Raw genomic sequence first — 10,757 nt, 5'->3', positions numbered from 1 at the left:
GCATTATTAGGACAGTGACACATTTTTCTATTGTTTTAGCCCTGCACTCAATCATTGTGTAAATTTAAACAATGACGGAGGTTAAAAAGCTGGTTTTCAGCTTTAAGGGTTTGAAGTTACACTGCAGTTTTTATGATGATTTTACAGACTCAGGCCTTTGGTGGGAAAATGTAGGGCACAAAGGCCTTTTGAGGGGAAATTAAAGGATTTGGAGATTAATTTATAATAATATATGTTCACTGTTCAAATACTTGATATGAAAGTATATCAGCAAGGATGCTGTGAAGTGGAGACACAACCATGTAAGAGTAATTTACACTTGATAAACACAGTTCAGTATCAGTTCAGAGGACACAGGGAAAGACGCACAGCAGAATTGGGTTTCACAAACAAGCCTCCTCCTCCACTCGACCTTCTCTGGACTTTTAAAGCTGCCGGTCTGAACCTCTGGTGGTCGATATGAGTGTTTTTGTCTAAACAGCTTTGTCTGGTTTATTGCTGACGTTTTGTTCTTTCGCTGTTCCTCACTGTATGTGTGCGCATGTTGGCTTCTTGTGTGGTGGGGTGGGATTGTCCGGCCCCAGACAGCTGAGGGGTCTTTCAGAGCCACAGTGGCCTTGTTTATCTGAGAAGGTTGGCCCTTATCGTGCCTGAGGGGGAGAAAAATCAATAGGCCTTGGGTCCTTTGGAGACAATCTGGGTTTACGATGCCACTGTGGCCATCTTTTAAGTCTCCTCAGCCAGGCTTGGCATTTATCTCAGTCTTGCACAAGATGGACACCACCAGCAAACACACAAGAGCATCTCTCATAGTCACCTTAATTTTTTTTTACAAACATGCATTTTATTTTCTGCATGCGAGGATTTTGATTTGTTAAAGTCCAGCCCTGTTTGTTAAAGAGTCTGACCTTAAGAGGGTCAGGTGGACACAGCACCATTTAGAGGTAACCCTGACAGACTGTAAAAGCCTGGTTATCTGGTCAAATGCGTGGACACGCCCCGGCGAGAGATGGCAGAGCTCAGCAGGTGTTACAGTTCAAGCGGACCCCCTGTGAAGTGCGGAGTCTGCACCGGGAAAGAGGGTTGGTTGGGTGCCCTTCTCAGTGGGGGGAGAAGGTGGTGAATTATGTGACAGTATTCCTTAATATCTGCCCCTGGATTCTCGGGAAGACGAGACTTTTGCTTCCTCGTTTTTCGTTCCTATATCGTGAATGCTGCCGTGCTGTCTATGGTAAAAGACAAAATGGAATATTTTTTTCCGTTAAGGTATATTTCAAGGTCAAGGCCCACTGGTTCGTGTCTTTTTTTTTTCTGCTTTTGCTTACATTCTGTGGCATTAACCTTTTAGATATAGTAAGAAAAGGCAAGTAGATGCTAAATACTGCAGCAGTGGAGATAAAAGCTTCCTCAAGCTGTTTCAATACTGTATTCAGGCTGCAGCTAAGACTGTGCTGCGAATGACCCTGGTATATTTAGATTTGATTGAAGCAAGTTAATCATGTCTTCTCCTACTGAACAATCCCTTGTATCCAAAATCATGAGCATAGCGTGCGTGCAGTCCTGTAGTTTTTAGACTCAGCCGTGTGTGTGTGTGTATTAAAAAGACTAGGTCAACCATTTCAGGATCCGTGTAGCCTTTTCTCCCTCCTTTCACTCCCTCCTGAGTGAATGCCCTTTGTTGAGCTGTGCCCTGAGATGCTCCCGCCATCTTAGCTCCTTCGGCCATGACCCGCACTTCTCACCCCTCTTGCTCGCCCCCTCCCCGTCTAATTCCCTCTCTTCCTAGTGAATTGCAGACTTAGAGAAGGGGGATCAATAAAAGCACACTGCATGTTGATTGGACTGGCAGCAGGGCCTCAGACAGAGCACATGACTGTCGAGGCTGCCTGCTTCTGTTCTGTTTGTGTGAATGTCAATGTGTGGTGCACATAACGATGAGGATCTTGAAACAGATTTCTGCAGGTGTTTCTAAAATATCTTTCTCCTGGGTTATTCTAAAGCCATGGAACTGATTCAGTTTTCCCATAACATTGTATTTCCATTATAATAAAAAAGGATTTCTACCTTTCTGTCCTTTTTGTCTCCAGGTTTAAATTCAAGAAGTCCCCTCAGTGAGACCAAGAGCACTTCCTCGTCCCTCTCGGCCCTCAGCGATTCACTCAACAGTTCGGAAGGTGGAGACCTCGCCCACGGTAACGAAGAACTCAAGAGCCTGCTTGCCCCGCCCTCCTCCACCGGCAGCCAGTCCAGCTCCGGGAGCCACTCGGGATCAGGAACTGAGGACAAGTCTGACAAAGGCAAGAAACCATTTTTCATTTTATAATTTTAAAGCTCCACAAAACTTAGCCGTACTGGGTAATAATACAAAGATATGGTGTCAGGCGAAAACATAAATGTTCACTCACTACAACTCCCTACAAAATATACCAATTCATCCAGAAGAGCTGCAGAAAATTGTAAATGAACATTACATGTTGAGTTCATTATTGTAATTGCGTGTTTTGAATAATTGTTTCTTGTTTCATTAAAGAGGCACTCCACCAATTTTTACTCAGGAAGACTAATGTACTTGTCAATAGGAGCAGGCTCGGTTTGATCACGTCTGACACCTGTTTTTTCATTCTGACATATACAGTTTTGCCTCTGTTGCGTGTTAGAAACGTCATCAACGTGCCCACTCGGCGTTCTCCAAAGTTTTTATCAGGGGCCTGGCAGAATGAACTGTGGTTAACTCTGGAGCAACTCACACTCACATACTGGCACCCCAGAAAATTTCAGGAGATTATCCAGAGTTCAGTGCATGTCTGAAAGCGGCTTGATAAAATGGTCTCAGGGGTTATCTAGAGTCGGCCGGGAAGACTACAAATGTATAATAACAATCAGTCTTGCCGAGTCTTAAGTTTAAAACAGACTCTGCTTCAGAAAATCACAAACCCTAAAAAAAACCTGACTCTGTCTTAACTCACCCTCTTATCCTCCTGCTGCTCTCTCCAGGCTTTGAGTGCGTCTTCTGCAACTTTGTGTGCAAGACGCGCAGCATGTACGAGCGGCACCTCCAGATCCACCTCATCACGCGGATGTTCGAGTGCGACGTGTGCCACAAGTTCCTGAAGACGCCCGAGCAGCTGCTGGAGCACAAGAAGTGCCACACCGTCCCCTCCGGAGGGCTCAAGTAAGGAAAGCAAGTACAGACAGAGGTTCCTAACTCCGCCCATCCCTCCCCCCCCCCTCCCTCACCCTTCACCCGTTCAACTCACCGCACTCAAAAACACACACGTACAGCAAGTGCACATTCATAGAGCAATGATAGAAGTATGCTATTCCAGAATATGTCAATTTGGCTTCATTTTGATAAAAGAGAAAAGTAATATGTAGGCGTTTCAGGCATTCTCTTAAATGCACCATTTAAATATAAAATAACTTGAAGGATTTATAAAAATAACCGGCTGATTTTATCATTGTTCTTTTTAATAAGAGCTTTATTTTTTGATGCTGGTAACCTAAGCTCATTAATAAGGTAGAAACACAGAAACATGGTCTATTTGAAGATTGTTCTCATTGTGTCCTGAATCAGTTAACCTCACTTTAATGTTCATTATCTGCAGCCAGCAAACGAAATGATACAAGCTGTAGTTGTGCTCGCAGTCTCTCTCTTGTCTCTTGGCAAGTGTAACTTATTAGACAGTAGTCTGTGGGCCTGCAGTGGCGGCTCTGAACATAAGGGAGAGTGGAAAGGAGATGGAAATTGGCTTCCCCTCAGGGTCTGTTGTTCCACTGCCCACAGCTAACAAGCATGCCAACGAAAAAATATCTGATGGAACCTGCATTTCAGAAAGACACTTTTTCCCCCCCAATACAGATCCTCTGTATTCTCTACTGTGTATTATGTAAACTGTGTTGGCACATGAAGAAAACAATCATTTGGAAGCGACTGCAGACAGTCTCTAAACTCAAATGTCAGATGATTTACATTTGTAACATCATAGACTGGACTCAGACACAAGTCGATCCAAATGTAAATGGAACAAAACTAATGCAGGCTTTTCAAGCCTCAGACATCTAATGCACAGAATCCATCTTTTGAAAAAGACTCAAAAGAGAAGCTTTTCAATACATTGTCCAAATGGACAGGATAAAGGCCTCTCCATATAGAACCAGAATGGCTCTCAGAGAGCAAAAATCTCAGCCAAGAACCAATAGTCCCTTTATGAAACCACATTTAAATTCACTAGATTTTCATCAAGACCCATGAATGATTCTCTAAGAAATCAACAAAAACAAACAAACGCAGACAAAACGATAACAAAAAGTCTTTATCGTCGCAGTTTCCTTAAATTTAAACAAGTCTCACGTTATCTCAGCAAGTTATTGGTGGCTGATGACTTCAAGATTCACTCTTCAGACCAAACACAAGACAGTAAAGTGCAGTAAAAATAATAGTAACAAGAAGTAAAGAAAAAGATTAATACACACAACTGAATGAAATTACACACATTGAATAAGTAGATGAGACATTTTTTTTATTTATTAAGATCCATGAGTTATTCCCTGGGAAACTCCATCTAGCAATTTAAGAAAGTGATAAACAGACACACATGCACCTGCATATTAACCACGGTGATGTTATTCTATAACTTAACGCAGCCTTATTTTTCCAATACTGACTGTTTATTTATTTTTTTTGCTCTAGTCCCCTCCCATGCTTCCCTCTCCATCTCCATTCCCAGTCCCTCAGGAGCCTTTGTTGTACTGTGACACGTTTATGTCCCATTTCAGGCCTGTCAAGCGAACGTAAAGCCCATCTGTTGACCTCAACACCCACAACACACACCGATCATGTTCTTAGTCCAATAACAATAATGTATTCTCACACATTCAGGGTGGGGTTTGGGGGATTTAAAAAAAAAACTTCTATACATGAACACATTTTCCCTAAAGGTTAAAGAAGAAATCGCACATGTAGAGCATTTTGTAAGGATTCATTTCAAGTAACACCAACCATTTCCTTTTTTTGGTTTGAGTTCTCATAACTCCAATCCGTACATTTGCAGACCCATTGAGTGTCATTATGATTATCGCCTCATCTCGTCATAAACAAAGATCTGTGTTCCACATCTTTTTTCTGTGCGGTCATCAGTGGAGTTAGGATGTTTGTAACATGTGTGGAAACGGTAGCATTTCACTGAGCGTTAAACAGGAATGCTGCAGCAAAGTTACACTGCTATTTAATACACTGATGCTGTAGATAACAGGGACACAACACACAAGAAGCCCAGTCGTAGCCCCAAAGATATTCACACAGCGTATATTAGTCATTAATTTGAGGACTCGCTTGTAGCTGTAGTGTGTGAGTGAATAAATAAATGTAAAGGAGGGTTTGTAACAGTTGTAAATGTCTCTTCTGTCTGCTGTGAATGTTTTTGAAGCCAGATTGATTTCTTTAAGGCAGCATTTTAAAAGGGAGATAAACAGGTTGTGGCTATTTTAGATTCTTTTCATTCTACAGAGGAGAAAGAGAGAGTCCTTTTGATATTCCTTGTATTTAACTTTATTCAATGTCTCTGCTGTATTGTTTAAATCTGCACAGGCTGGTTTTACAGTCTCTTAATTTATGTAAACCACATGTATATTTACTGAAAACAGCAGGCAGGTTTAGCCAAATTGTAAAAGTAAAAGTTAATGGACGTTAACAGGAAATTGACTCAAATTTCCTGACCTCAAGTCCAGAACAAGATGTTTTGTCCCAGTCTGGCGTGTATACACTTGAGCAATGTGAAGTGTTTTTATATATGTAGGAGTGTGTAGAGAGGGAGAGAGGGCCTTGACCATTTCGAGGTTTTTCTGAGGTGATTCTGTTCTGCAGGGTTTGTGAAGCGCTTTGGGGCCCAGAGCAGATGAAAGGTGCTATTTAAATGTAAGTGCCACTCCATTCCTTCATTTCCCTTCATGTCCTTCTGCTCCGATCCTTTCTCCAGCCTGTCAACCCTCCTCCTCTCCCTCCCACACACACACATATATACACATACACCTGATCACCTCAATTCTGCCATCATTAAACTGCCACACATACCACCACGAGCACACAGAACTGTACATGATACACACTTTTCCTTTATCTGTCCTCCTCCTTTTCATCACTTTGTGTTATTCAATTTCAAGTTGTGTTAGGTGGTTGTGAAACGTACACTTTGCCAACGACTGTCTTTTGCTTCTGTGTGTGTCGTGTCCTCCCTCCCTACCTCCCTGCTTCCCTTTCGTTGCATTACCCAGGTGCCCTTTCTGCATCTACTCCACCAATCGTCCAGCGGCCATGGAGTGCCACCTTAAGACGCACTGTAAGATGGAGTACCGCTGCCGCATCTGCCAGGGACTGTGGCCCGACCAGGCTTCATTGGAGGCCCACATGCGCGGGCACCGCCTGGGCAACCACTACAAGTGTGAGCAGTGTGGCTACTTGTCCAAGACGGCCAATAAGCTGATCGAGCATGTGCGTGTGCACACGGGCGAGCGGCCCTTCCACTGTGACCGCTGCTCCTATAGCTGCAGCGCAAGGACAACCTCACCTGCACAAGAAGCTGAAGCACGCGCCGCGCCAGACTTTCGGCTGCCAAGAGTGCCCTTTCACCACGACTCACCCTTTTGTCTTCAGCCGCCACCTCAAGAAACACCAGAGTGGAGGAGCGGGGGGACTGGACGAAGGCTTAGGAGGAGAGGAGGAGGAAGAAGATGAGGAGGCAGGAGAGGAGGAGCTGCCTTTCCGAGGGAACATCGCCGGGGGGTCTCATCGTTGCAGAAGAGTGACGAGAATTTCCTGTTCGGCGGAGGAGGAGGAAGCAGCGGAGGGAGTGGGAGTAACAGCCCCCTCATGGGTCTAACAGCGTCCCAGGCGCTCCAGTCCGTTGCCCTGTCATTCACACTGGGCAAATCCAAACACCTGGACGCCAAAGGTCCTCTGCACCGCTTGGTCAGCGCCAACGGCAAACAACGCCACGAGAAACCCCGGCGGCTCAAGCAGCATCAGCCCCTCCCTCTTCCTCCCTCCTCCCGCCACGTGTTCGAGCAGTACAGGAACTGCGACCGGGCGCACCTGATCCCCCTCACCACCCTGTTCACCCACAACAGCCGCTTCACATTCCACTCGCACCTCCACTCCAGATGGCGGCCCCGCCACAACTCCTCTCCTCTTACTCCTCCAACTCGGCCTCCCCCTCCCGCTCATCCCCCCCTCACCCACCTCCCACAAACACTCCTTCCTGGCCTACCTGGGACTGATGGAGAGGGCCAAGACTGTTTGACCTCGCCCACCTCCTCCTCTCCTCGCTCGTTCCCTCACTCCTCGGACGGTGGCGTGAATGACACTAGACCACTGCATCGGGAGCAACATCTTTTCCAATCAGACCAGCAGAATAAGCTGGACCAGACAAAACTTATTAAAGAAAAGAGAAAAAAACATTTATAAGAGAAAAAGGCTGTACATGCTAAAAATGCATTTATATCAAAAAGCTGCTTTTCTTATCAGTTCTATCAATTGAATTATTACTACTTCAGCTACTACTCTCTATTACCTTTTTGTTTTCTGTTTTTAAAAGTCTGAATGACCTGGACCCAGTTGCATTATCTAAGGAAACTAACATATCTCAGTTTTATAGATCTTTTTTCTTTAGTCGTTTGATGAGATAAAAAGACGAAAACAAAACTTGCAAGTGCTACATTTTAGTGCATTTTTGTCTATTGCTATTATGCATCGAAATAGCATGCCTGTTTCTGTGTTCCAACTAGCTTTGACGTCATTAGGAAGCTAAAGTCGAGATATCCTGAAGTGTTAGCGGTGCGACCGAACCAATGAAACGGCATGCTTTTCATTGGAAAAGGCACGTTTCCAAAGCAACGCCTCAAACCACGCACTTACCTTATTTATCAATCTGTACATAGTTTTGTAGCCCCTCCCATCTTTTTGATTTCTGTTGGTCTTTTGTATAATGGTGAAACCATATTATGCATAGCTGCTGCCTGATATCACTTCTGTCTCAGAACAATCTTATTTTCAAGGGTTACAAGCTCATTTCAATTTTTTTTGTGTAAGCTAATAGAACAGAAAATAAGCTGTGATGATGTAAATATTCAAATCTGTAAATTGAATATATTCAAAATGACCCAACAACAGCGAGAAACATTTTTATTTCTAACAATTAGACTTAATATGAATGTTAAATCCCTCAGACGACGAATACGCCATAATATTCTTCTGAGACCAAGTGGATATCAGCGCAGGTTCATATGCAGAACTGTGTATCACGCACCTGTACTTAGAAGAGATATATGAGATAACTGTTTTGTGGTGGTGACCGGCCTGGGTCAGCGAGCTGCCCACAGCCAAGGTCACCACAGGCCGATTCAATGGTGCTTTTTGGAGCTTTTTGTAATTTTTTGTGTACAAAAAAATTGAAAAAAAATCTGTTCCAAAATGACTTGAATGAATGTATTTTTGTTTATGTACATGGAAAAAGAAGCGACGCAGAAGTGTGAGCAGGGACGTCTTCTGTGCCGGTCAAGGCGGGAAAGTCGGTGTGTTTGGTGGCCTTCTGTGTCCTTTTCTTTGGTTTTTTGTCATTTTTACATTTTTTTACTGAGCCTTTTACATCATAATAAAACGTTTTCTACTAACATCCATAGAGCACCTATCGGGATGAGAGAGAAAAGAAAAAGCTCCTGTAGGTGCGACGCTGAAGCGAAGCCGTTCACACGTGCCGCATTAGATGGCTTCCGTTAGTCTGGCTGACACGGTACTGCTCGATACCCTCCCTCCTGTCGACCTTTTGAGTTTTTATTGCACTTACTGTAGCTACACTTCAAGCCAAAAGCACTTAAATCTTTTATTTTCCTTTTTTTTTTTTTTAAGTGCAAACTTAGTTCCACCACGTCACTGTAATGTGAAGTAGACAGTCATCGCTGGAAATGACTCAATCAAAACATCCCTTAGTTTCACATGTAGACATTTCTCTGCCTCCGTACAGAGCCCCCTCCCTTTTTAAGTCAGCCGAGAAAAAAACATTTTAATCTGTAAATGACTTCTTGCTTCAGAGAATAAGGAATGGAGCATTTTACAGAGTCGCTTCCATCAACTAGGTCCAATTTATCTTGATTTAGGGATACATTTTATTCTATATTCTGAGTTTCAGCGGAAAGATGTCGTTTGCAAAGCTGGTTTTTCTCTTTTTCTCAGCTGACCCTGAGGGGGGGGAGGGGGAGGGGGGGCTCCATAGCCTCCGTGAAAACCGGAGAAAGTAAATTAATACAAATTGCATGAATTAGACAGTGGAGGTTAAGCTCTCCCTGGGAACTCAAAAGTCCCAGGCTAAATTGTGATCGCCAATTTTGCACAGTGCTGCACTTTTTGATTATGAGAATATGTATTTATCCATTTAATGCTCAACAAGAAGAGTGTGTTTTGTGAGGTGGGGCAGCGTAGTACAAGCGTTTTATTTTTGGAAAAGCTTTACCTGTCATCAATCGTGCTTGTGTTCCAAGTTGTCTTCAAGCCAAAATCCCTTATTTGTAAAGGGATTGTTTCTTTTCTTTGTCATTTCCTTTTCTTTTGTCTATTTTGCTCATGTGTTTTGTTACAATGACTCAATGTTGCTTATTTTTTTTTTTCTACTTAAATCTTGTCAGAAAAATGTTGATTGGACAGAAAACATGACTTGTCAAGACCAAAATGTACGTCGTGGCAGGATGTGATGTTAGGATTGAATCCGTCACGTCCTGCTCCGGAGCGATGTCCTCGATTGTCTCCCTCTTTACACTGTTTGATTGTTCCTTTTTGCTCGGTCAATGCCTGGCATGCTGTCTCTGGAGTGAAAGGAGCATCCCTCCAACACACACACACACTCTCTCTCCTTGTACTATCTATGTTATCTTTTATACTCTAGTGCCACTTGGTGGAAGGAAACCACCTGAGACTTCTGAGAATAAGTCAAACTAATTGTCAGGGTCCACGAGAAGAAAGAAGCTGAAGAGAAAAAACGAGAATGTGTCCACTCTTGACACCTTTTTTAAAAATGTCTGCCTTTTAATATAATCATGAATGGCTGCACTTCTTTATGTCCCCCCGGGTTCGAGTGTAATGTTTCAAAAGGCAACACGGCTCTTATCCTTTTAAATAAAAAAATAACAGTATTCTTTTAAGCACTTATTCTGTTTATTTTGCCCGATCGTGTGCAGCACAGAGACTTTTTTGTTTGCTTTCAAAGCTTGACTACCTTTTCGGCACTTCAGAGTATGCATGACATTGCCCTCGCTCTAGTTCTTCAGCACTTAATTGTGTTTAAAACTAACTCCCTCGGTTGCATTTAGTTAGCATCAGCCTGCACTGTCCTACAATCAGTTAGCTTTACGTTTGGCTGTGTTTTTATGATTAGAAAAGGCTCAACTCTCTTTTCTTTTGGCACTCGGTAAAGATGTGTATGTGCTGTATAAAGCTTTTTTTTATTACTCCATTGTTAAGGCTGTACAGGGTTGTGACGATAACTGGTAAATAGATCATTTGTACTTTTTTTTTTTTTTTTTTTTCGGTTTTGTATTTGTTTGTTTTTTTATGTTTGGCATTATTTTATGTTCAACTTGCCAGATCTAAATGTAACAGGATTTGAAAGTAAAGCTTACATCAGATATCACGTCTGTTGTCTCCTTTCTCTTTGTTGTTTTGGTTCCAACAGTGTCACTGCTTCACTGTGTTAAAGATGTAAGTTTCATTATTG

General features: G+C 43.0%; 1 protein-coding gene across 1 annotated transcript in view; it reads left to right on the top strand.

Annotated features, from left to right (window-relative positions):
* The window catches only part of znf827 (zinc finger protein 827), a 65,881-nt gene extending 56,579 nt beyond the window's left edge, over positions 1-9,302 (top strand). The window contains 6 exon segments of the mRNA XM_034602643.1: positions 2,088-2,297; positions 2,995-3,172; positions 6,271-6,558; positions 6,560-6,779; positions 6,782-7,210; positions 7,212-9,302. Coding sequence (XP_034458534.1) covers positions 2,088-2,297; positions 2,995-3,172; positions 6,271-6,558; positions 6,560-6,779; positions 6,782-7,210; positions 7,212-7,295 — 1,409 coding nt within the window. The 3' untranslated portion in view covers positions 7,296-9,302.
* The last annotated feature ends 1,455 nt before the right edge of the window (positions 9,303-10,757 follow it).

This window comes from Hippoglossus hippoglossus, chromosome 1 (assembly GCF_009819705.1).
Source record: "Hippoglossus hippoglossus isolate fHipHip1 chromosome 1, fHipHip1.pri, whole genome shotgun sequence".
NCBI classification, from domain to species: Eukaryota; Metazoa; Chordata; class Actinopteri; order Pleuronectiformes; family Pleuronectidae; genus Hippoglossus; species Hippoglossus hippoglossus.
The sequence above is the reverse complement of the archived record's forward strand: the minus strand, read 5'-3'. Positions and strand labels throughout refer to the sequence as shown.